This window comes from Elephantulus edwardii, unplaced genomic scaffold (genome assembly GCF_000299155.1).
Source record: "Elephantulus edwardii isolate Elephantulus edwardi_28Jun2011 unplaced genomic scaffold, EleEdw1.0 scaffold00200, whole genome shotgun sequence".
Taxonomy (NCBI): Eukaryota; Metazoa; Chordata; class Mammalia; order Macroscelidea; family Macroscelididae; genus Elephantulus; species Elephantulus edwardii.
Genome location: NW_006399950.1, coordinates 3,472,585 through 3,498,810, shown reverse-complemented (window position 1 = coordinate 3,498,810; position 26,226 = coordinate 3,472,585). Strand labels below are relative to the sequence as shown.

The window sequence follows — 26,226 nt, the reverse complement described above, 5'->3', positions numbered from 1 at the left end:
ACCCAGTGACTAATCGATCAGTGTTGGCACCTCTCCACGTGATGGTGCTGCTCCCTCAGACACGCATCAGAGGCAATACATATTCCAAGCAGATCCGACTTTAAAAAAAAAAAATACCAACACCCCCCACCATGTGTTCACAAACAAAGTATGACTTTGTCTGCACTCAGTTCATCTTCAGTCTCTGGGATTGTGGGCAGCAAAGCAGAACGGGTCAAACCCCAAAATTTTTGAGGTGACATGTCCTTTTTGGTGGCTGTGAATTTCCATCCTATATGGCTTGCACAGATCCTACACTGGGCAATGGTCCAGGCGTACCTACAAGACAGGAGGACGACAGATTAGAGGCTTGCGTTACAGAGGGATGTGTCAGTGTTCATACAGAATGAATTATGCTTATAGAGGAGGGTTTTTTCCCCTCTAATGTAAAAAACATTTTTATACCAATTGCTTCAAGACTACAATTCTAGCTTATTTTTACACATTTTCATCGCAACCAGGTTTGGAAAAGAATGATCTTGAGTTAAATCTTTGATGTAGCATTAAACTTCCTCTGCCCCAAGAAAGAAAATGCCATTTTGGAATGATTCTCCTTTGTAATTTCACCTGAAATATATACCACAGTATTTCTTCTGTAGCTTAAGAAAATTAATTTTTTACCCATGTATAATACCTACTATTAAGTTTTACTAATGCTATTTTTACTCTTTAAGACTATCAAATGAAATGGGACGTGACAAGGTCCTAGAGCCAGGAAGAGCAAAGTTGTCATGAATCTCCATTTAGCCTACTTCTCGCGAAAGAAAATGCTGGCCGAGAAGGGGAGCAGAGACCGGTCACTTGCTTTCTGAGGGTAATGTGGGATGCTGCTGAGAACTTCTAGGCTCAAACACAAAATTTGGCAAATACTATCTAGTTTTAGATACTACAGCATAGATACTAGAAAGAAAGAATTTTCTGGGCCATAAAAGAGTTGGTTTTGTTGTCATACAGTGATAGCAAAGTAAGTTTAACTATGTAGTAGTTTGCTGAGGGAAACTTAAGTTGCCAAACCTTTTTTCTCCCTTACTATATACAATAAGGCTATGCAAAAAGTGTGACAGGTAATTACAGCCATTAATGGAATAAAAACCATTGAAACAGCATTAGTCATTTCACTGTCCATTATACTTTTAGCAGCTCTCTTGCACCTACTTAAAGCACAAACAGAAGTGTCCCTCCTTACCCTGGAAACCAGCTGTGCTCCGTGGAAGGCCGGCCTGTCAGGCTCAGGTTGCTAGCCTTATACACAGTGAGCGTCTCGTGTACGTAGCCGTGGGGATTCACATATGCTGCCATGGGCCCATATAAGGACAAGCTAGGACAGAAACGACATGGGGAGTCACTCAAAGGGCGGCTTGCACGTACCTGTGCTGAGTGGTGCCTGGAATCGAGAATTCTCATTAGGCAGCTGGGAAGTGTATTCAGCAGTCTAAGAAAATGACAATAATGGGCTCACCTGAATATTTCATTTTTAGTAGTTATTTCTGTTTCTTGACATTGTTTACAGCAAAGGGATGTGCACTGAAATTTTAAGAGAAAATCATCAGTAGGAAAGATTCATTTTTTTATTACCTAAATACATACTGTGAATGTAAAAAAGTTTCCTCCTTAGCTCTGTCACAAATGCACTTATACAATGAAATTATATCTGATAGCTAACCACATATATACATACCATCTAGAAAAATCAAAAGTTATAATCAGATTGCTTTCCTCAAACAGAATTCATACTCAGTTCACGTGTACGGTCCCAGACAGGGTTCAGCAGTCCTTTAAAATCTAAACCATGGCAGGCAAACTCTTCTGAACGCACACTCTGCAGCTCCCGCCTGGACTGCTGGTCCCCAAAACGCAACCTCGTCCTGGAGCCCGAGTATCGTCCTCACTGAACTTACTTTATTCATAATGTCCAGTTCACAGCGGAGTCGTTGGATAGCACTACCAATTTTAAGGAGCTGAATTCTTAATACATCGTCAATAGGAAGACAGGCAGCTACTCTGTAAGAGAAATCTAAAAGATGTTGTGGGTTTTTCAGTTTTAAACTCATCAGTAGGATAACTTCTATTTGAAATAAACCTTTAACCTACAGGTTTTTTAAAGTGTACATTTTATATAATTAGGGTGGGGGAACCACATTAAATAACCAGCTATGAAACACATTACCTCTTAAGAATCTCTTCCCAAACCATTTTTGTTTACGGTCTTTTCATGACATAAATTCTATATTTAAAAAGTCACAATTGCCCAGAGATGAGAAAATAACTAAACTGGATGAGCAGCTATGCTGTTAGGTGTTGGGGAACCGACTGCACCTCACAGCAACCCTACGAACAGCAGCTGGGCCAGCACCAGCCTCACCAGCGCTCTCAGGTGTTCCTGGGCCCCCGCTGTCACTATCATCAATCCATCTCGTCGAGGGCTGTCTCTCACACTCCGCTTTTTCCAGCATGAACTGGCCCTCTTGTCATGTCCAAAGTCTAGGAAACGGAGGACCTCTGAGGGCAATTCTGGCTGCACTCAGGTTACAATATAAGTGAACAGTGAGGTGATATGTCAACGGGGAAGAAGGCCTATGCACTCAGGTGTTTTTGGATGAGAGCCTCTTACTGCAGTTTAATGGAAACCTTGCCTACAATTAGAATGCCCACAGAATAGAAGAACTTAGAATTAAAAATATTTTTCAGATGCTAATAAGCTTTCTAGAACTAATGCACTATTTTTATTTTATAAAATAGCTTATCAGTTTACTTAAGCGAGCGAAAGGAGACTTCGGTACCTATGGGATTTGATGGCAGAGAGTCGTCCTTCAGGTTCTCGTCCCACTCATGCAGCTGTCTCTTGATCCTATGCATTAAAGTCTCCTGGTTAAAAACAAAAGTAGCCAGAACAACAGACTTAAATTCACCTTTCAGCACCAGTAAAACAAATCCACTTATTAGCCACTGTAGTCACCAAGGTCAAACAGCCCCATCTGAGCCCCAGTTGAAATGTGTGCAATTGCTTAGACAGGACCAAGCCCTCGTCCTCTCCAGCTCAGTCTGCTCTCCAGGCACTCACAGTCCACCCAGACGCACATGCGCGCACTGACGGTCTTCTCTAAGCTTTCACTTCGAAGTTTTTTCTGACTCAGCCCATGAAGCCACAGAGCTCAGTTACTACAGAAGAGGGCTTGCCGTCTTGTGCCGTGCAAGCACTAGTGTATCAGCGCAGGCACACCACTGGTGCACTGCGGTAGCCTGGTAGTGGCCAAGAGCCTGCACTGCCATCCTGAAGGCACACAGCTGCTCGGGAGGAGGATGGGCAGCCTGTGCCCACGTGATTTCAGCCGCTGGAATCCGCTGGAGGGTCAGCCCCAACTCGATGGTGTATACGACCACCACCTCTGTGCACTGCGAATTGGCTCAACTGGGGTTTCCAAGGATGCCAGGCCACTGATTCACCGAGAGAGAGGACTACCATTCGTTAGGTTGCTACTACATGCCCGCAGAGGGAAGCTTTATGGATACTTAGTCATTTGTCCCCAATTACGGAGAGATGGGCAGAATGAGGCTCTGAAGCCAGTCTGTGTGTCAAGACCCAGACCATTTATTCCAGCAGTCTGTCTCTTCACAGGGTGTAAGACGCGGTGGTGCCAGTGTTAAACCCCACGGCACACACTCGGCAGAGTGACCAGGGACATGAGTTAGGACGTGTTCAAGAAGATAAAGCTAATGCTGCCAGTTCGGAAAATAGAGTACCACCGAGCACAGAGCTTGTGATTTGTTCCCATGATCCTTACCCACAACAGGGCACGTTACTTACAGCATCGTACAAGGAGTACAACCAGTGAGGCCATGATGTCAGATTTGCACAATGAAACTTCCTCTGAAAACAAAACAAAACAGAGGACACTTAATAAGAACCCAAGTTAAAGGTAAGAGACAAGGGAGCTCCGATGGCCAGGTGGGTATGGTGTTAAGTGGTTTGAATCCAGCAGCTGCTCTGACGGCCAGTCTCCTGTGCTGTTGACAAGCTCTGGACGGACACCTGCTGGAGGGTGCTGTGAGTCAGTTCTGACCTGATGGTACCTAACAACTTACAAAAGAGAAAAGCACCATTTTAAACCATATATGCACTTCAGGAAAAGATTTTAATATCTTTTCGATACCCTGATGGACAATCATGCTTTTTATAACCTTGCAATTACCTGTGCGTACTGGTCTAATGAAAGCATTCATACATGGTAACAGAAAACTGCAATGCTGGGGACAGTTTCAGAGGCTCTGCTGGCTTAGTCCACAGTGTGCTGGGATGTTAATCATTAGAAGACGGCTCTCTCCATCTGCTCAAATCCACCAGCAGGTCCACCGGAGAGAGATGGCGGTTTCTACCCATTAAGATTTTTGGCGTCAGAAAACTGATGGAGGCACCATGGGTCAGAACTTCCTTGACAGCACTGAGTTTTGAGGGGTTTTGGAAGGACTATTTAGTAAAACAAGATGAACCAAGTTACTGATCATCACCCTTTGATGACCACAATATGTGGATTTACACACTCATCACTCGTCCAGTATCTGCAGCAAAAATCCTAAAATACTTAATAAACTGGTTTATGTAAGAACTTTAAATGGATCCTAAAATCATTATAGAAACAAAAGAGAAGATTCCAACAAGCTTAACAAATAGACTTAAATGCTTATAAACACCCTTTCTCTTCACTCAGTGAAACAGCCATTCTGTATCTCATCCAGTTACTTGGTGAACCAAGCAAGAATGCTTAAATGTGCATTACTGCAGAATTTCAGTATTTGATGAGAGAATAATGATTATTAAGATGTCAGTCCTCAAAGTATCCAAACCAGTGACAATCTGACTAGAATTCAGAAGCAGAACCTGAAGCTCCTCTGGGAACAAATGTCCACAAACCACTGAAAGAAATCAGAAAGTGGAAGCTTTAAAGGACACGAAAACAGGAGTGGAGGTTTCGGGGGACAGCTGTTAATAGCAACAACCTTATCAGCTACAAGTTATTACGTTCTGTCTTTAACGAGTATGCTGTGTAGCCAAAGAAAAGGCAGGGTACATCTACAGAACAAATGTGATCATGCTTCCAAAAAACCCAAACCTAACTCCCTACTTATGTACAAATGTTGGTAACTGATGATCTGGTAGAAAGAGTGCCCGGGTGCAGTGGTTCAAGCACCAGCATTAAGGGAAAAGTCAGCAGTTCGAACCCACCAGCTAGGCTGTAGGAGAAACGACTTGCACTCATAAAGATCGCAGGTGAAGAATCTTCACACACCGAAACAAGAAAAACATTTAGAAATAGAGGATCCTCCCTTTGCACCTGAGAGACCAGACAGGTGTGACGTGGACAAATGTGGGTGTCTGGCACAAAGAAAAAGGACCTGAGGCAGCAACTAAGTACACCCTGCCCGCTCTTGCTCTAAATACACGAGAAATCTTATTTTACATCTATCAGTCTCCTAGAAGAGTGTGCTGTACTGCTCATAGGGTTTTCCAAGGCCTGTGATTTCTGGAGCGTATGACCAATCCTTCCTAGTCTGAATGTGAGAGCTCCCCTGTCGTCCAGCATCTGACAGACAAGTGCTGTTCCCAACTGACAAGTGAACGGGAGTACTAAGCCATGAAAAGGAGCAACATGCAGACACTTCTCCAGAACAGTCAGATGCCCTGAAGAGCAAACCACCAGGACACGCACACGAGAGAAGGGCACAGGTGGCGAGGAGTCCACACACCACCTTAGCAGCACAAGGTCCAGAAGCCTCGGCTGGAGGAGGACGTCATGCTTGGAAGGGTGGAGGGTCAGCACATGAGAGGAAGACCCCGGATGAAGGGGACCGACAGTGACTGGCAAGGAGAGCAGAGGTGTCAGATGGTGAGGGAGGCTCAAGGTAGGGCGACGTTCAGAGCTACTGTTCATAGACTGCTGAGTCACAGGCGACTTGTTGGCACATAAAAACTAGAAAAGGTGCTATGGTGGCTCAGTGTAAGGTGCTGCACTGTAAACCACAGGTTCGCAGTTTGAATCCCCAACGTGCTCCATGACAGAAAGGCAAATTCTTCTCACATTCCTGCCTGCCTGCAAATCCACTGGAGGGTTAGCTATGAGCTGGTGCTGACTTACGGCTGAGACTGAATGATTAAATACCAGGCGGTATTTTCAATAATACGTGATTTACCAATGGATAAAGTATTAACAACAAAAGCCTCATGGAGCTTACGTTTTAGTGGAAGAGCACTCTGTAGAAGTGTCTAAAAACTACAAAATGATAACGACTGCAAGCTGTAGGTTGGCTAATGAACACACTCCTAATTCAGTCACTATTACATACTCTCACACATAAGCGATCACTTTAATGGTATAAAAACAGGCAACATTTTTTCGTTCCTCATAACTGAGAAACTGTCCCCCCAAATTCTTCCCATATAAGTAACATTAACTCAAACTTACTAATATATGTTCTGTGCTGTTGAGTTGCCTGCAACTGATAGCGACCCGATGTACAATAGCCTTAAACCCTGTCCTATCCTGTGCCAGCCTGTGTGTGACACACCTAACCTCATTACCCCCGTCACTGAATCAGTCCACTTCAGAGGCTCTTCCCCTCCTGTGCTGTATGATCTCTCTCTCTCCAAGGACTGGTCCCTCCTTGCAACACATATGACGTTTGTCAGATGAAGCTTCAGAATCCTTGCAGATGCGCGTAAACGCTGCAGAAAACAAGAGTCGACTGATGTGGTTTGATTTGGCTATTAAAAAGTTCTGAGGAAAGGAAATCTCCCAAAGCAGCCAATCACTATGAAGCCGAATTCTTCAGCAGAACAGCTGAGATTAAGGGGGGGTAGGGGGAGAAGGGTGTGTCTGTGTCCTGGGGGCTTGAAGCTGTGTTATTTACATGGAGGTATTTAAATGATACTCCCTTTAAAAATTCCAAACATTATTCAAAATATCATGTAAAGGGAATATTTATTAAGACTAAAAGGCCCCCACTTTTTATCTGTTGAGAGCAAAGGTCACAGTCAAGGTTGCCTGCCCTCTGAATCTATCTCCTGTGTCAGTTTCCGACCTGTCAGTGAAAAGTCCTTTTAAAAAACCACAACCCTCAGGTAACAAATCGCTTCTGTCTCACGTTCCTGTTGCTGTGTGCTCCCCTCCGGCCAAGTGCACGAGCAGGAGGTGGCACCTGGGCTGCCGGGCGCGTGTCCCCCGAGCCGCCAAGAGGCAGCCGCACATGCTCACACCTGAGTCCTCTCTGCGTCCTGGACAGTTGGGGAAGCTCCTGTCTTATGTCTTGAAAAGACTCATCGGTTTGTTTCTTACCTTCTGGTATTTCTGCCGCCACTGGCACGAGTGCTGGTCTTCCTGGGAGACAGGCTTTGACGGAACGAGCTGGCACTTACTGAGGGATTCGAGCTGAACCGCAGACATGGTGGACGGTAACACACACTCGGGAAGAATCTGCACTTTAGCCTGCTGGATTCTAAAACAGAGAACCAAGCATGGTGGGCACTTCTCAGACAAACTAATCAAAGTGTCAACTTCTAAACAATGAGGATAATACTAAAATGAAAAGATTTTCAAAGTTTTCATTTTAAAATGTACTCATCACACGTTAAGAGATAGAAACTTGGTCAAAAACACTAAGTATTATACCACAGTTAAAACCAACACTAACTTACTGAACTTTGTCGTTTGCTGAGAATGGAGCAGGAAGTTTTTCTGTTTTAGAGAAATATACGATATGCACAGGCAGCTTCAAAATATACAGCTAACGACTGCTTACACTGATACTTCTACACCGGTCTGTAACTTAGACACTCCCCCTCCCAGCTCTCCGGCTCTTTACTCGGATTCTTGCACTCAGTCCTCCAGTTCACTCAGCCAACTTGAAGAAATGGAAAGTCAACACTCACATGGAGCAGTTATCTCAGACGAGAAAGAGCGTGTACAACACAGCCTTTATTTCTACATGCATTCCTTTCTTGTCCTCAAGTGAAAGTGAGTGTGTCAGGGGGTCAAAATATGCACACCATTTTGGGTTTTGTTAAAAAAATGACCTAAACTAAATGCCACTTGAGAACGTCGCAATTGCAAACATCCTGTCATGAATTAATGCCAGCAGGTATATTAAACAACGTGCCTCTGGAACCTCAATGAACTTTGAGAAACGATGACAGTTAAACAAAGGCTTCAGGTCTTTTGTTCATAGGGTCTCTGTGAGTCGTGCTCGATTTGACAGCAATCATCAACAATGTAACTAGGAGCTATCTTCCAGAGGCACAGGGCCTTCCACAGGGAACCCTGTGAAGTAACTGAGGGGGTACATTCGAACGTCAGGACAAACTCGTGCTAGAATGCATGACTGTCTTAAAGCCTCTACAGTAACAGCCCTTCACAGTAACCACCCTACAAAGCCTTGACCTACAAACTTAGGGAACCCCAATACTTTATGTCCATGAAATGAAACAGCTCTACATTTCTGAAAATGTCTAGGTTTAATTGAATGCTAATACTATTCCACTTAGTTCATTTTCTTATGAAAGCTCAATTAAAAACCCTTTGTTGTTGTTACGTGCCATCGAGTCACTTGTGACTCACCGCAGCCCTCTGTACAAGAGCTCTAAACGCCGTTCTATCCTGCGCCAACCTCACCATCTCAAACGCACTCATTCCCACCACTCCACTCACAGAATCGATCCATTTCACTGAGGGTCTTCCTCTCCTGCGCTGTCCCTCCCTTCTCTCAAACATGACATCCCTCTCCAAGGACCAGTCCCTCCTTGCAACATGCCCTAAGTATGTCAGACGAAGCTTCAGAATCCTTGACTCCAAGGAGCATTCTGACTTCATCTTCTCCAGGACAAACCTGTTTGTTCTCCTAGCAGTCCATGGTATATTCAACACTCTTCTCCGGCACCACAGCTCAAAGGCATCAATTCTCTTTCTTTCAATCCTATTCACTGTCCAACTCTCTAATGCATAGCACGTAATTATGAAGAGTATAGCCCAGATCAGGCACACCTTAGTCTTCAGCCTGACATCGTTGCTCTTCAGCACTCTTGAGGGGTTCCTCACAGCTGACTTTCCCAATGCAATTTGTCTCCTGATTTCCTGGCTGCTGTTACCAAGAGTGTTGATTGTGGAGCCAAGCAAACCAGAACTGTTAACTATTTCAATCTCTTCACCATCCATACTGATGCTGCCAATTGGCCCAGTGGTGAGAATCCTTAGAAAATGCCTATTTAAGTAACTGTGAGAGTTTGAGGAAACACCCCCAAAATATAGTCTAAGTGTTCTTTCAATACTAGAGTTCATTAAAAACAAAAGCTCAATTTTCCTTACCTGATGTGTGAGTACTGTTGCTATGCAGAATTTTAAAGCAGAAGTATGAACGTTTTAAAAATCTGATTGTTCCTTAAACTCACCAGTGAATGAACATTTTCTTCAGCAGTAAGATTTATTCTAATAAAGAACATTAGAGTTGAGATGCTGAGATGAACACAGTAAGTTGCACCACTATCTCACAGACCCAAGTCCTCCACCTGCCCTCGCAGACAATGCAGTGCTGTCCCCTGGTTAACGTGGCCGGTTACAGACCCCAAGTCCCTCATGTGCCCTGGTTAACGTGGCCGGTTACAGACCCCGAGTCCTCCACCTGCCCTCGCAGACGACACAGCGCTGTCCCATTAATGTGGCTGGTGGTACACACAGCGCCTTTTCTGGGTGGCCGGGTTTGCTACAGACGTTAGTCTTGTTTCTTTGTAGCCAGTCCACAGCAGCTGTGTCTCCGATTATGGTTATAGGATGTTCCGTGCTGTCTAGTCAGAACTCTACCAGCAGTCTGCTCCTCAGCCGGTTCTCAGAGGCTCCATCACACCAAGGAGAATTCCCATCTTCCTCTGCAGCCCAACGCCGTACCACTAGAGGCTGCCACAGCTCCCTCAGTTATATAAGCTATAAAACGTAACAAACCCCAAGGACTAGGAGTCTAAACATACACGCTGTCACACAGAGTTTGAACAACTTTAAGAGAAGGGGAAAGTTGAAAGAAAAAATCTACTCCCAAAATTCTAAACTTAAAACAAGTTTGTGATTATTTCTGGCATTTCTCTTTAAAGCAAAACAAGCTACAGATAGATGATGTACAGTGAAGGTGGTTTATGCAAGCAGCACAACGGTAATTCCAGTGTGCAAAGCTAACTCAAACCCAGGACCTGCTTCCCCATCACATGAGAAGAGCGTGAACGCACACTTACATATTTAGTGAAAACTATCTAGGGGTACTTTAGAAACCTTAATTAAATATAGCTTTAATTAACTTTTTGCCCAACAACTACTGGTCTTAATTTTAACAGTTAAGGGAAGAGACTGAGATTATTACTAATTTCAGCTTGCTCAGATCCACAATCAACACTCTTGGCACTAGCAGTTAGGAAATCAAAAGATATTTCATTAGGAAAATCTGCTGCCGGGGACCTCTCCAGAGTGCTGAAGAGCAAGTGTGAGTCTAGAGACTAAGGTGCGCCATGATATTCACAATTACTTGCTATGCATCATAGAACTGGACAATGACTAAGGATAACCCAAGATGAAACAATGCTTTTCAGCTGTGGTGCTGAAAAAGAGGACTGAATATACTAAGGACTGCCAAGAGAACAAATAGGTCTGTCCTGGAGTGTGAAACCAAGTTGCTCCCTGGAGGCAAGGATTTTGAAGCTCCATCTAACATACTCTAGCAATGTTGCCAGGAGGGACCAGTCCCTAAGGGCCATCGTGCTTGGAAGGGTGGAGGGATGGTGTAGGAGAGGAAGACCCCGGATGAGATGGACTGACACCGTACCTGGGGTATTGGGGGTAGTAGGTGTGCCGGAGACAGATTGGCTCAGGATAGGGCGAGCTGTTGTGCACAGGGTTGCTATGAGTCATGGGTGACTCAATCACACACAACAGTAAGAACTGATGTCTCCTGGAATGCCTTCCTCCTCTGTACATGTTAAATATTTAAGGATTTGTGAAGAATCCTATAAAGATTTAATGATCCCTATTTTTTTCTATGAAAATATTTTCATTTCCCATATGTTCAAAAGATATCAAAAAAAGACCTTTAACCTAGGTAAAATTAGAAGACAGCATTATCTGTCTTACAATATGAAAGGTCACTGATGTGGCAAATGAACGCCACTGTTTGGTGTTCAGTTGCTTCTGAAATCACTACACTCACAGTAAGAAGTGAGTCTTCCTTCTTCCCCACGAAGTCCCTGTCTTTCCGAGTCTGAAGCCTTTTTTACAGAGAATGCATTCCTCCCTGCCCCCCACATACCCAAAGTGTGTGAACGCAAAGTGCTCATCTTCCTTGCCTCTAAGGACCGTCCCGGCTGAAGGTCCTCAGATGCAGGTATGTGTTCTGGCAGTCCATGGGAGAGTCCATACTCGTCTCCAACACCTCAATTCAAAAGCACGGACTGTCAGTCTTCCTTTTTCACTATCCAACTTTCTGATGCATAGGAAGCAAAAGACTAAAATCACATGCACCTAAGTCTTTAAAATTGCATCCTTGCTCTTGAGAACTCCGGAGAGGTCCTTGACAGATTTTCCAAAGAGAGCCCGTCTTGATTTCCTGACTGTTGCTAACATGACTGTTGATTGTAGACCCAAGAAAAATGCAACGGTTGGCTAGTTCAGTCTTTTCTATCATGATGAGGCCTACTGTCTAGCGAAGAGGATTTGTTTTCTTGATGTTGATATGCAACCCATGTTGAAGGCTGTGGTCTCTGATGATCTTTGTTGTGCTGCAGCCATCGAGTAGGACTCACAGTGACCCTGTGAACGACAGATTTTATCCCGCCCACCTTCTCAGTCTCTGACACATTGCAGCCCATGGCTGCAGGGGCTTTGTCAACCCCTGGACTGAGGGTCTTGCTCTCCGTCGCCACCCCTCCACTTTTCCAAGCACTATGTCCCTCTCTCTCCAAGAAACAGCTTCTCCTAGCAACACGCCCAACACATGTGGGATGAAGCTTCATCGTCTTTGCCTCTAAGGAGCACTCTGGCTGCACCTTCGCCAAGCCTTACCTGTTTGTTCTTTTGGGGCCTGTGGGATATTCAGCACTCTAACACCACAGTTCAAAGGAATCAGTTCTTCTGTCATCCTTAGTCAGCAAACTGACATCACTGCTCCTCAGTAATGTGGAGGGCAAAGGCGGACTCCAGACCTCCCCAGTGCAGTACATCTCCTGATCGCGGACTGCCAGTACCAAGCGTATTGGTTGTGGAGCCAAGTAAGGTGAAGTCACTGACAGCCTTAATCTCTTCTCCACCTACCGTGATGTTGCCTATAGGTCCAGGGCAATGATTTTTGTTTTCTTGACACTGAGATCTAACTGGCAAAAAAGGCGGTGGCAATTGCATAAAGCAGGCTGTTGCTGAAGTCTCCCTCCAATCTTGATGCTGCATTCTTTATAGTCCAGCTTCTGATGCTATTGGTCAGCCTACAGACTGAGGACGGTTGGTATGTGCTGTCAAGTTGGAACTGACTCGCAGCTGACTTACCACCAGTTTTCAAAGGCTGTACATTGGTGGATTTGAACCGTCCACCCTTGGGCTGGCAGCACACTCCTTATCCAACAGCCCACCAGACTAAATAGGTATGGAGAAAGAATACAATCCTGACACACACCTTTTCCGGTATTAAATCTTATAGTGTTCCCTTGTTCTGTTCAGACAATTGTTTCTTGGTCTACGTATAGGGATTGCATGGGTACAATTAAAGTGTTCTGGGGTTCTCATTCTTCTCAATCCTACACATAATTTTTTTTTTACCCGAATTAACAAAGTTTATTATGAGTTCGAACCTGGCTCCTGCGTGCTGACACAGCAGCATCCAGCCGAGAGCCAATCCTACACATAATTTAAAATGATCCACACAGTAGAATGTTTTGCATACTCAACAGAAGACATTTTTTCAGGGTTGCACCTATTCGCTGAACACCTCAACTGATAAATTTATTTTATTTTGTGTGCATGTACCGTCAAATCAGATCTGACTGGTACAGGAGGATATTGTGCCTCCTTCTCCGGCAGAGCGTCTGGTGGATTCGAACCGTGGGCCTCTGGGATTGCAGTGCAGCTTCTTGCCACTAGGCCACCAGAGCTCCCCTCAACTGATAAATTCTTAAGCCGTATCTTTTTGGCTAATGCTTTCAGTGAAGCTTGAGTGTCTTCTAGTTCCACAGGGTTTTGATCCTATGCTCCTTCCTGAAATGGCTATTCTTTTTGGCAGTGACTGTCTTCCTCCCATCTTTTTTTGATGCTTTCTGCATCGTTCAATATCTTGCCCATAGAATCTTTCAATATTGCAACTTGAGGCTTGATTCTGATCGTTAAATCTTTCGCCTTTAGAAAAGCTGAGTTTTTCCTTGTGGGGTTCTGGAGAACAGGAACTTTACAGGAGAAAAAGAAACAGGGCTGCATTTGAAATGAGCCATGGAAGAATTCTCAGGCACGCAAAGCGCGCTAGCCTGGGAATCAGGGCGCCCAACCCCCTGGTTCTGACGCTGACTGGCCGAATGTTTTGAAACATAATATGTAACCTCTACATTGCCTGATTTCCATTTTTCAAAAAGAAGTGACTACACTAAATTATTTCCCAGGTTGTCTTCTCACTATTTCTAAGATGAGGGTGAAGTCCAGAAAAACCTCATTTCAGGGAGGACGTTTACGTCAGCACAGATTTACCTTTGTGAGAGGTCTACCAGACGCTCCACAGAGTGGGCCCATTCCCAGGCTTCCTTCAGCCCTGCCCGTCTGACCCAGTCCTTTCACACTCGCTCTGGGTGTGTGGCCTTCAGCCCAGTGTCAAGGCTCTACTGCCATCTTGTGTTCAAAATGGTTCTTCCCCAACCAAGTCACTGGTGTCAACAGACTGAGGTAAACACTTTTATACAAACCAATTATCCTTCCGGATACATGGAAAAGAATACTCACAGAAAAGAAAAAACTTGATGAGCATGAGGATAAGAAGTAACTGAAATACAGAAATCTTAACAAGACATACAATAGCAAAACAGCTTACTAATTAATGCAGAGTCCTTGGGAAAAAATTCATTTATTGTCCTAAATGTTGCTGTTACAGACCAAGTCAGAACTGATCCATAGGTGAGCCTCCAGTGGGTTTTCTAAGGCAGGAAACTGCATGGGAGGAGATTCCCAATCCTTCTCCCATGGAGTGGCTAGTGGATTTGAACCACATGCCTTTGGGTTGGCTGTGCCGCCTTACCCACTAGGCCACCAGTGCTCCCTTCCTAATTGTAGGCATTGCTGTTAGGTGCCACTGAGTCGCCTGCAACTCACAGCAACCCTATATGTACAAGAGCTCTGAACCCTGCCCTTCACCATCTCCGACAGACTTAATCCCATTTCTCCAGTCACCAAGTGAATCCATCTCTTTCTGGATCTTCCTCTCCTGTGCTGCCCTCCACCCTCCCAAGCATGATTTCCTTCTCCAAGGCCACATGCTCCAAGTATGTGAGACAGAGCTTCAAAATCCTTGCCTCCAGGGAGCAGCTTGGTTTCACCCTCTCAAGAACGGGCTTGTTTGTTCTCCTGGCAGTTGATGGTATGTTCAACACTCTTCTCTAGCACAATTCAAAGGCATCAAATCTTCTATCATCCTCAGTCACTGTCTAGCTGTCTGATACACAGCAAGTAATGGCGAAACCCATGAACGGTATCAGGCACTCCTTAGTTTCCAGACCGACATCGTTGCTTTTCAGTACTCTGAGACCGACCCCTGACAACAGACTTTTCCAATGCAATTCATCTTTTGACTTCCTGACTGTTGGTGCAAGGAGTGTTGATTGTGGAACCAAGTAAGCTGAAGTTACCAACAATCTCAGGCTCTTCTCCATTTATTATGAAGCTGCCCACAGGCCCAGTGGTAAGAATCCTTGTTTTCTTGATGTTGAGCTTCAATCCATATTGAAGACTACAATCCTTGACCTTCAGCAGCAAACTTATACCAAACTTATATCCTCCTTAGTTTCAGCAGGCAAGGTCGTGTCATCTACATAATACAGGTTGTTGGTACGTCTTCCTCCACTCATGATGCTACATTCCTCCTCATAAAGTCCAGTCTCCTGAATGATCTGTTCTGCATATAGATGGAAAAGGTATGGAGACAGGATGCATCCCTGATGTACACCTTTCCTGATTCTGAAAAAAGCAATGTTTCCCTGTTCTAATGCTTTCTGGTTCAAATACAGATTTCACATGAGCACAATTAAGTGTTCTGGGATTCTCATTCTCCTCAAGGTTAGCCACAATTTGTTGTGATCCAGACATTCCTCTGGTACTCTTTGCTTTTGGCCAAGAACACTTTAACATTGGCTATGACGTCCCTAGTGCCGCAGCCTCTTCTAAATCCAGCTTGTACATCTGTCAGTTCTTTGTTGATGTACTACTGTTCCAGTTGGTTTTGGATAATTTTCAGCAGGATCTTGCTTGTGTGTGGTATTAGTGATATTGTTCGGTAATTTCCACATTCTGTTGGGTCATCTTTTTTCCAGTGGGACAAGTCAGCTGGCCAGGTTTCATCCTCTCCAGAACACAAGTATTTGTTCTCCTGGCACTCAGCAATATATTCAACACTCTTCTCCAGCACCACAACTCTAAGGCATTGATTCTTTTTCTATCATCCTTAGACACTGTCTTGCTCTCTGAAATATAGCAATTAAATTGGCCTCCAGATCTCTACTTTATTTCACAAACGTAATGTGTATAAAGCACACAGGAAACTACTGTGGAAGGCTGTTGGGGAATTTGGGAACACCATATAATCCACACAGTGTGTAAAGAACAGTAAATAAGTCCAGGCTGTTATCCTCAGGAAGTTTCTCTACAGAGGGAGACAGACAAGGCCACTCCTGCCATGGCAGCAGGAAGTGCTATGTGCTGTGAGAGGTTAGAACAGTGGATGTGCTGGGGGAGCAGCAGGGAGGAGGAGCTCCACAGCCCACATGTCTATGTGCTGCTGTATCAAAGGCCTCCTGCTCCACTCAGAGCAACACTACGATCAACAGACCTGAGCCTCGCCCCATCCTGTACCATCCTCACGGTCTACGCTGTTCAAGCCCACTCTGCTAGTCACTTTACCAGCCCTCCTTGTTGACGAACTTCGTTTCTTTTACTGACCCTCCAACTTCCCAGCATGATGTCTCTTCCCCAGGACAGGTTCCTTCTGAAAATATGTCCAACATTCATGAGACGACGTTTCTCAATCCTTGCCCCTAAGAACGCTCTGGCTACACTTCCTTCTACACAGGGGTGTTTTGCAGCCCACAGGCTATTCAAGACTGTCAAGCCAACAACTCCAAGGTACCGATTCCTCTTCTGTCATCACCTTCAGATGCACAGGAATCAACGGAAAACATTATGGCTTAGATCAGGTGCACCTTAGCCTTTAACACCTTTGCTCTTTAGAATTGTGGAAAGGTACCTGACAGCAGGTTTTCCCAACGCAACATGCTTTTTGACTTCTTGACTGTTGTCACCAGGGGTGTTATGAATCCATGTAAAATGAAATTGTTGGCAACTTTAATCTTTTCTCCATCTATCATGATGTTGCTGTTGGTCTAATGATAAAGACTTCTGTTTTCTTGATCTTGAGGTGTGACCCATATTGAAGGATGCAGGCTTTGATCTTCTGTAGTACGTGCTTCAAACCTTCTTCACTCCTGAAAACAAGGTTGTGTTATCTGCATAATGCAGACTGATCAGTCTTCCTCCAGTCTTGATGCCACATTCATCTTCATATAATCCAGCTTCTTGAAGGATCTGCTCAGCATATAAACTGAATAGAAATGGAGAAAGATTACAGCCTCCACACATACCTTTCCACATTTTAAACTACCCAGTGCTCCCTTGCTCTGTTTTGACAACTGCTTCTTGGTCTATATGTGTGTTCTGGGATTCCCAATCTTCTCAAAGTTAGCCAGAATTTCTTTTGATCCACACAATCAAATGTCTTTGCATCATCACTAAAACACAAGTAAACATCTTTCTCTGCTTTCAGTCAAGATCCATCTAACACGAGCAATAACCCTTCAGCCAGAATCTCTTTTGAACCCAGTTTCAATTTCTGGCAGTCCTCTGTCAATGTACTGTTACAGTCACTTTTAGACCTTCAGAAAGATTCTACTTATATGTAATATTAAGGGAATTGTTTGATAATTTCCACATTGTTAGGTTACCTTCATTTGGAATTCAATTACACTTTCATTAATGTAATAATAATTACAGGTGTCACTATGTGAACAAAATAGGTCATCCAATTCCCTTATTTTTAACCAGCTCTGAATTTTCATGTATCCAGAAGACCTTACAACAAGGTTTTTCTACTCTGGCTACTGATCAGAGGTTAGTTCACCTGGCCTGATGTGGAAACAAAGGGTATTTATACAAGACTTCTTAGGGATGAAAACTAGCTCTGTAAGACCTAACATGCGACGGTCAAGAAAAATGCTTTTTCTTTTCTTAAGAGGATAAAGTAAGGTGAATTAGATTTTAAACAAGAGTTATATTCCTTGAACTTGAGAGAAATCCTTTTAAAAATCTCTCAACTCCACATGATACAGAAACTGGAACTTCCTAAGCACTTATTATATAAATGGAACGTATGGGAGATAGAAATTGTGTACTGAGTGGAACTAGAAATGAAGCAGCCGTCAGCCAGAAGCAACATGATTCCGGACAACACAGGGACGCTGCCAGCACCAGCGGTCCAGTGAGTCAGCAGAACTCACAAGCCTCTCTGTCTCCCCACACCCCATGCTGTGACAAGTCACACACCCAATGACACTGCACTCTGAGTTTTCAAATCCCACGGCTGTGCGTTAGAATCAGCTGGAAACCGTTCTAACGAGGCCTCGGCAGCCTCAATAAATGAGTGAGTCATCCTCGACAGGCAGGAGGTGAGGCTGGAACTCAAAGCTTTACAGTGTGGAACAACTTCCCAGGTAAACAGGACACTAAGCAAGGGTGGAAGTCCGTGGGTTACACCTTCAAAGGGACAAAAAAACCTTTCAAGTTAATGAAATACAAAAGGTGTAATATACAAAAGAAACAAAGACCAATCTGTTAGAAGATATCCAACAACTTAAAGGAATTTCTTACCCATCAGACTGGGTTCTTAGCTCCAGGACCTTGAACCGCTGTCTTCCGATGGCTTTGACTTTTACCATCTCAATCCCAAAGTCCTGCTCTTCTCGGTAGGCATATATCTCTGCTGTTGTTCCAAACTGTGCTTCCCGTTCTTGTACATTACTTTACATGTAGATTTTAAAAAGAGAATAAGAACATTTTATTTTGAAATATGCAAAGTTGGCAAAATCAATACACAAGAACACTTTATAGCAATCACTTGCAAAGCTATTATTATCCTTCTTAAGCCATGTGAGGAAGCAGACATTCAGCAAAGCCTCAGGAAGGTGCACTTTGGATCAAGAACAGACCCCTTGTCACCAGCAGCACTCCAGGACTGAACGGCGTCCAGATCCGGCTTCTGTCAGCAAAGGTTCTCCCAGTCGTCAGACTGTCCTACATGCACGTACCGTGGCTGGAGCACCCTGCATGAATTTCTACCCTGGCTAGTGATTTCTCCATGACTCACGCGGCACCTGATAAATGTTTCTGTCTGAACTGACCACTGGTCAGTAACGTAAGTTATGACTTCTAAAAATGAGCCAACCACAAGCCATTCTTTTGGAAAACTGTTTATATGGAAATGTAAAAATATGCTCTTTAGATTTAAAGAGAGCTTCTGAAAATAAGATTCTTGAAATGCTTATCATTAAATATTAGTGAATTAAAAAAAGGTCTAAACCAGAAAGCTCCACTGTATGGGACAGTGCATGTCTATTTTAGATAGGACTGAAAAGAACAAACCTCCAAGCCGCACTTCCGGGTCTTTAATCAATAAAATCCTGTCGCACATATACACCTCGCCTCCTGCACAGAGTAACAGCACTGACTTCTGGGGTGACAGCACGTGAGAGCATTACGGTACGCCAAGGGACTCTAATATTTTACCTGTATGCAAGAACTGCAAAGGTTCTGTCTTTCTGAATTAAATTCCGGACCATACTGACTTCCTGAGGGCGGAAAAGCTGAAGAGGTAAAGTCTGGCCCGGGATCAGGATCACCATCACGTGTGGAAGGACGGGGAGGACCTGGCAGCTGTCGTCGTCATGCAGGGTTCTGCCGTGGAATTCCTCCATCTCCGCGCCCAGATACTAGTTAGGAACATGCACACAGACAGCGCCGTCAGCGGGGGTGATAAAGATGCAGGCTCAACGGTAAAGAGAAGACTCTACCGGAGGGGGCAGATACTTATTTACACAATTCACTTGGTGCAAAAGCCCCATAAGTATGTGTCAGAAGCAGAAGTAAAATTGCCAATGTTTTATGAAAAATCTCTCATGAAAACACAAATTCAAAAGCAGTTTAAAGTTTATCACGCTTTAGGGTAAATTTATCTGTTTCAAAATTATTACAAAAGCTAAATATAAAATGCCAACATGTTTAATCATATCATGCTAGATACTAGCAAAAGAGAGTAAGAAATCTCTGCAAAAATCAATGATTACCAAAAAACATAAGAACAGTAACAATTTATAAAACATTTACACCAGCCATAGTATCACTTTTAGAAATGACTTCACTCCTAAGTTTTGGTGTGGTGTGAGGTAACATCAGGCCCATGTTTGCAGAAATTTGTATCTGGAGCTACGGGTCTTGTGTCTGTTAGGTTAGCAGGTTACTAAATAACGTACGGTGTGCGATGTCGGCAGACTGGTGTCAAAGTTGATGATGCTTGGTTTTTTGGCTTCGTTGCTTTCTTGCTGGTCTTCAACTTCCATATCAATTTCATCTTCTTCCTCACTCTCTGCTGTAAAAATAGGTAAGAGAAAAAAAAGATGCATGAAAATGGGAAAGCTACACTGCACTTTTAAGCATTAGTTCCTGAAAAGAGGTGTTCTGAATACCAGGCATACGTGGTGGTCACCAAGGCCCTGTGACCAGGCAGTCAGAAGGCTATGGCCACTAATTTTATTTTCCCTAATTTTTAAAAGTTTGCATGAAAATGGGAAAGCTACACTGCACTTTTAAGCATTAGTTCCTGAAAAGAGGTGTTCTGAATACCAGGCATACGTGGTGGTCACCAAGGCCCTGTGACCAGGCAGTCAGAAGGCTATGGCCACTAATTTTATTTTCCCTAATTTTTAAAAGTTTCATATTTCAGAAAAGTTTTAAGGATAGTATAGATTCTCTGCATCCCTCATAGCCACTTTCCACTACAGCTAACATCTTAAATTGTGGCAGTAGAACTAAGAAACCAGTATTAATACATTCTATTACATTGCTGATAACCAAACTCCACCTTTTATTTTGGATTTCCTTCTTTTTTTTTTTTTCAAGAAAGCAGTACCATTTATAATGTTATGTGTTGTCAAGTCGCCTGTGACTCATAGCGACCCTATGTACAAGGGCTCCAAACCCTGCTCTATCCAGTGCTAGTTTTATTGTATCTGACACACCTATGCCCATTTCCCCAGTCACTGAATCGATACATCTAATCGAGGGTCCTTCATCACCTGTGCTGTCCCTCCACCCTCCCAAACATGATGTCTCTTTCCAAGGACCAGTCCTTCCTTGTAACATGTCCAAAGTATGTCAGATGAAGCTTCAGAAACTTTGCCTCCAAGGAACAGCCTAGTTTCACCTTTTCCTGGGCGAACATGATTGTTCTAGCAGTCCATGGTATATTCAACACTCTTCTCCAGCACCACAGCTCAAAGGCATCAACCTTTCTATCACAGCCAACTACAAACTGAGATACTCGGGAGTGGACCTAACTAGAGATACAAAAGACCTATACATAGAAAACTCCAGAACATTTCTGCAAGACATAATAAAAGACCTAAATAAAGGAAAAATGTGCCCTGTTCATGGACAGGAAGACTCAATATTGTGAAAATGACAAACCTACCAAAAGCAATCTGCATGTTCAACTAAATCCCAATCCAGATACCAAGTTCATTTTTCAAGGAGGTTGAAAAGAAACTGTCAAGTTTGTTTAGAGATGCAAGAGACGTGGAATAAACAAAACACTTCTGAGCAACAAAAATTAAGTGGGAAGCATAGCACTCCCTGACTTCAAAACCTACTACACAGCGGTAGTAACCAAAACAGCATGGTACTGGTACAATGAAAGGCACACAGACCAATGAACAGAACTGATAACCCAGAAACAGGCCCAGCTATCTATGGTCAACTGATTAATTGACAAGGAAATCAAACCTATCAAACAGGTAAATGACAATCTCTTTAACAAATGGTGCTGGCAAAACGGGACTTTCTCCTTCATTTTTACCCAATGTCCTTCATTTTCCACTTAAGAATCGCATCCAAGATAACCACATGACATCTCCTTGTCACCCTTCCTGAGTCTTCTCAGGGCTGGGAAAGTTCCTTAAGACTTCATTTTGTGGTGATCTTGACGGGTGATGAAATACTGGTCCTGGGTCCTTCAAGCGAGATCTGCTTGCTGGCTTTTCCATGATTCGACCAGAGTTGTGTGGTTTTGCGGTGAAGAGCAGAACAGTGACGTGCCATCCTTAACACAGTTCCCAGACCCTCAACACGATCTGTCCTTCACAATGCTAACTTCTCTATGCAGTCCTCTTGAGGGAGTCCTGGTTGGATTAAGAACTCGGTGTTAATTGACAGGCCAGCAGTTCCACTCACTAGTTGCTCTGAGGGAGAAACACAGTGTAGTGCTGTAAGGATGTGCAGCCTCGGACACCCCGAGAGCAATTCCACTCGGCCCTGCAGGGCTGCAGAGCACACGACTGACTTAGGCTGTGAGTTACACTCTGTAGCAGCCGTGGTCCCGAGTAGTGGTCCCGCGCAGTGGTCCCGTGGACTAAGGGCTGGGCTGCCGACCCAGAGGCGAGCGGTGCAAGACCACCAGCCACTCTCTGAAGGCCGAGGCAGTCTGTGCTCACAGCGACACTTGGGCTCCACTCCTAGCGGACACTCCACTGCTTCCAAATGCACTGGAGGAACCAGCCAGACTTTCTCCCAGGGAGAAGCCACTGGAGAAGCTTGGTCTCTGGGCCCCCGCGCACACGGCAGAGCACCCTGCACACAGCATCGCCGGGAGGTCTTCGGAGGCCGTCCTAGCCGTGCTCCTGAGCTCCAGGGTCAGCATCTATGTGACTGCGTCTCCTCTGCTGGTTTACACTGTACTCGGCAAGGAAGCCAGGTGGTGTGGTGGGCTGAGAGTTACCCCACGAGAGAACGGCGGAGGCCGTCCGGCGACCCTCAGGCCAGTCCTAGACTGTCCTCCACAGTGCCAGGAGCTGGCTCTCAGGTCACCTGACTCTCCAGAAACAAATTCCAACAGTGACCACAGGGATGATGTGGGGTCAGGGGAGCAGGGTGTGGTTGGGGGCAGGGCAGCCGTGGGATGGCATGGGGTCAGGGTCAGCAGGAAAGGGTGGGGTTGGGGATAGGGCAGCCGTGGGGATGGTATGGGGTCGGGAGGGGTCGAGGTCAGGGTCGGGATGGCCATGGGGATGATGTGTGATTAGGGTCACGGTGACCATGGGAATGGCATGGGGTCACGGTCGGAGTCAGGGTAGCCGTGGGGATGGCGTGGGATCAGAGTCGGGGTAACCATGGGCATGGTGTGAGGACAGGGTCAGAGCTGGAAAGTTTTAACCCTCTGAGTCAGAGATGACTCGGGCATCGAACACGCTCTTTATCACGAAGCTTAAAGGATCAACTATTGGGACAAAGTCTAGAATTAATATTTCTAAAAATTGTTCTTTCAACTGAAAACACTTTCTAATCTTTGAATGACGCCCTTATCCTTAGCTGCCTTCGCCTCTAGAAACACAGCTAAAACCTCCCGCCACCTGCAAAGCAGTATGTTACCTGTTAATGTTTTAGTGGCCAAGCTAGAGCCTTAAATAGTAAGCTATTTTTGTAGCACTTAGGAAATTATTCTTCCCCCCCCAAAGCCTTGCACTAAATGGTTTATGGACAACCTGACGGCTCTATAAGTAAGACTCTTAACATCTGGAAAAGCATTACCATTCTCTCACCATCTCTGGCCCTCACACTTCTGATTCCTGCCCCACCTCCACCAAACCACACACTGACCTTTCAGAGCAACCAGGGAAAAGTCAATGATTCAGCTCCTGCAGAGCCTCAGGTGCTGCCCTCTTTGCTGACCATCTTCCCTAAAATGCGGGGTGTTGAGACAGCATTTCTGAAAAGCCAGTTCATGCTTCTGTTGCAGGCCGACACACTTGGGTTTCTCCACTGCCAGCTGCAGGAACCCCACGACCCCAGAAGTAGAAAACCTACTGTACAAGCAGGCATTCCGCCTCATCTTCTGCGGCCCGCCATTGCCAGGGGATAACTCACCTGCAAGGCACAGCTTTCTTTGGACAAGTGCCTGAAACTTGCAAGTGCAACTGGACCGCCTGCAGCAGAAACGTCCAACCTCACTGGCAGAAGATGCCAGTTCACAGCTACACAGATCCAATCTCTCCCTGACTTCTGTCTTAGGCTCTGTTTTTCATAATGTGGCATTACGCATTTCCAGATGCTGACAAAGGCCAAGTGAAGCGTTACAACAGACTCATGGCTGGAGGTGATCACTTTGTACTTAACCACTTAATCAAAGCTGGAAGATGCTACCTGATCGACCGAGAGGATTCATGTCAACTCAAAAGAAGATGAGCCAGTGGAATTCAGAAATTAGCAAACAGTCTCATTAGTATCGCAGGCGAGCAAAATTAACTGGGGGAAAAACCCCACAAAACACCAAAAAACCCAAACCCAAACAAAACCAACAACAGACCAAGCACAAATACAACAGTTACACAGCCAGGTCAGTTTAGAATGGGACATGGAACGAAGTGCATCACTGCCGGCACCACATGGATCAGAGAATACCAGCAAGACACTAACTTTTCACTGGCTCTGCGAAAGTATTCCACTGTGAGCCAGTAAATAACGGGCACCCTCAACATCAAGGGAATTCCGCACCACTTAGAACAAGAACACCTTAAACCTTCTCCTAAAATCTACGAGCACGTGGAGCCCTGGAAAAAGACCAGGAGTCAGTCATCTGACACTTGACTAAGAGGATCCTTCAGGGTTTAAAATCAGTAAAAGTGTGTGTCAGGGTTGTAGCCTTTCAGCAGCTTTACTGACAAGGGGAGTGAAACGCAGAGCTGCAAATGGAGGTTTCTGCAAACTGGTTTTCTAAATCTAAATTGGTCAAAGGGCTTCAGAACCAGCTCAATACGCAAAAGCTGTTTCTTCCCAGCTCATGCTCGGCTGAAGGCTTTCCTCCAAGAACACTGTCTATCAGAGCACCCTCCTCAACCTGCCCGCTGGGCAAAGTCCAAGAAGTCGGACACATGAAGAACAAAGCAGGGAGGAAGACTTAGGAATAACCTCCAAGATCCAAATGACACAAACTTGCTTTCTGAAAGTTAAGAGGACTTGAAGCATTGACTTACTAATGAACAGCAAAGCCTTCAGTCAGGATAACAATGTAAACAACCCAAATCCTCACAAGTGGGTCAAGAAGCAGCATGATGATAAACAAAGACACAACTGACAGGGTCAAGCATTTACACGGATCCACAATCAACTCTTTGGAAACAGCAGTTAGAAAATCAAACACCTGCTGCATTGCGGCCAATCTGCGCACAAGTTCAAGTTCATTAACAAGCAAAGATGTCACTCTGTGACTGAAGTCATGGTGTTGTTGTCTGTCCTTTCCTAAACGTACAAAAGCTGAAGATGGTGCAGGTGAAAGATCAGAGGATGCTCTGAACGAGGGTGTTGAAGGATATGAAGTAGGTAACAGATTAGAGAATAAACAATGAACACCGTGCCTGGGAGAGCTGAGGGTCTGCAAAAGAGAGGTGCTCACGGACCCACACAGCGGCTCGGACAGCAGGGGCCAGGGTGGGAGAGGGCAGAGGTGGACGGGCCAAGAGTGGCCTGGAGGCTTCAACAACACTCAGGGGACAAACGAATGCGGCTCCAACCGCTGCTTCTCAAACCGAGCAGGAGCGGCTTGTCGCTGGGCTCGTGGACGGCCGCTCAGGGTCAGCTGCGCGCTGGAGGGTCAGCTGCGCGTCCTTTCCCCGTGCATCGCAGTACCACACCCCGCCGACAGGCTCCCCGGGCAGCACCAATGCGTACGTGGCCGCGGTCCGGGGGCACAGCTGCTCAGCCAACGCAAAGGCTGGAGGTTCGAGTCCGCCCGGCTCAGCAAGGGACCGGCCGCCCCTCCCAGTGGACTCTGCCGGAGGGCCAGCGAGGGGTCCGGCGCCGACTCGCCGCAACGGCACCGAGGCCCCGGAGGCCCAGACCCGGGGGGACGCGGTGATGACCAGGCCAGCACGGAAGGCGCAGCGGACGCCCGAGCGGCCGGCACCCGAGCCCCGCTGCCCAGCACCCGAGCCCCGCTGCCCAGCACCGAGCGGCCAGCACCCGAGCCCCGCTGCCCAGCACCCGAGGACGCCTCCCACGCCAGCCTTGTGCTGACCGGTCTGCGCGGGTCCACGGGCGCTGCCCTGCGGGGACACCGCCGGGTCCCCCGGTCCATCGCTCACGCAGGGCCCTGCAGGCGGCCTTCGCCGGGGGTTCGAATCCCTCCGCACACCGTCCGCGCAGGGAGGCCCCGGAGTGGACACTGGAACACACCGTCCACGCAGGGAGGGATGCGCGGCTGCAGGGGCGGCCCCGGAGCAGTCACTCCCGCACACCGTCCACGCAGGGAGGCCGGGGCCGAGGACGCGCGGCTGCAGGGGCGGCCCTGGAGCGGACACTCTGCACCCGTCGTCCTCCGCCCGCCCCGGCCCCGGCCCCGCCGGCTCGGGCTGCTGCCGGCCGCGGACACTCACCGGGCAGCAGCGGCAGGTGGTTCCCCATGTCGTGCGCAGCGTCCCGCCGGCCCTCCTCGCCGGCCATGTCTGTTTACCCGCAGAGCACGCTGGGACAGGGCGGTGCCGCGCGCGGGGCACGCCGGGAACTCGGGGCGAGAGCGCACTCGGGGCGAGAGCGCGCTCGGCACGCACGGCGCTCGGCA

At 46.0% G+C, this 26,226-nt stretch overlaps 1 protein-coding gene across 2 annotated transcripts; it reads right to left on the bottom strand.

Annotated features, from left to right (window-relative positions):
- Positions 1-137: 137 nt before the first annotated feature.
- On the bottom strand, positions 138-26,138 carry CRBN (cereblon). Of its 2 annotated transcripts, none has more exons than XM_006897084.1 (11): positions 26,042-26,138; positions 19,874-19,989; positions 19,131-19,333; positions 18,216-18,365; positions 7,368-7,527; positions 3,845-3,907; positions 2,820-2,904; positions 1,938-2,053; positions 1,499-1,563; positions 1,226-1,357; positions 138-318 (listed from the first exon to the last, which is right to left on the bottom strand). In XM_006897084.1, exons 1-11 carry the CDS (start codon positions 26,106-26,108, stop codon positions 138-140), a joined length of 1,338 nt encoding a protein of 445 aa, XP_006897146.1. In that variant the 5' UTR covers positions 26,109-26,138. The 2 variants fall into 2 exon arrangements, with proteins under 2 accessions (XP_006897146.1, XP_006897147.1); XM_006897085.1 differs by having other exon boundaries at positions 19,874-19,986.
- Positions 26,139-26,226: the final 88 nt, after the last annotated feature.

What these genes read in the sequence shown, in the direction of transcription:
- CRBN (XM_006897084.1), bottom strand. Translation starts at nt 26,108, where the DNA reads ATGGCCGGCGAGGAGGGCCGGCGGGACGCTGCGCACGACATGGGGAAC. An exon ending in TGTACTCCTTGTACGATGCT is followed by an intron (nt 2,905 to 3,844) that starts GTAAGTAACGTG and finishes GTTTTTAACCAG; the next exon opens with GAGACTTTAATGCATAGGAT. An exon ending in ACTAAAAATGAAATATTCAG is followed by an intron (nt 1,358 to 1,498) that starts GTGAGCCCATTA and finishes TTTCTGTCCTAG; the next exon opens with CTTGTCCTTATATGGGCCCA.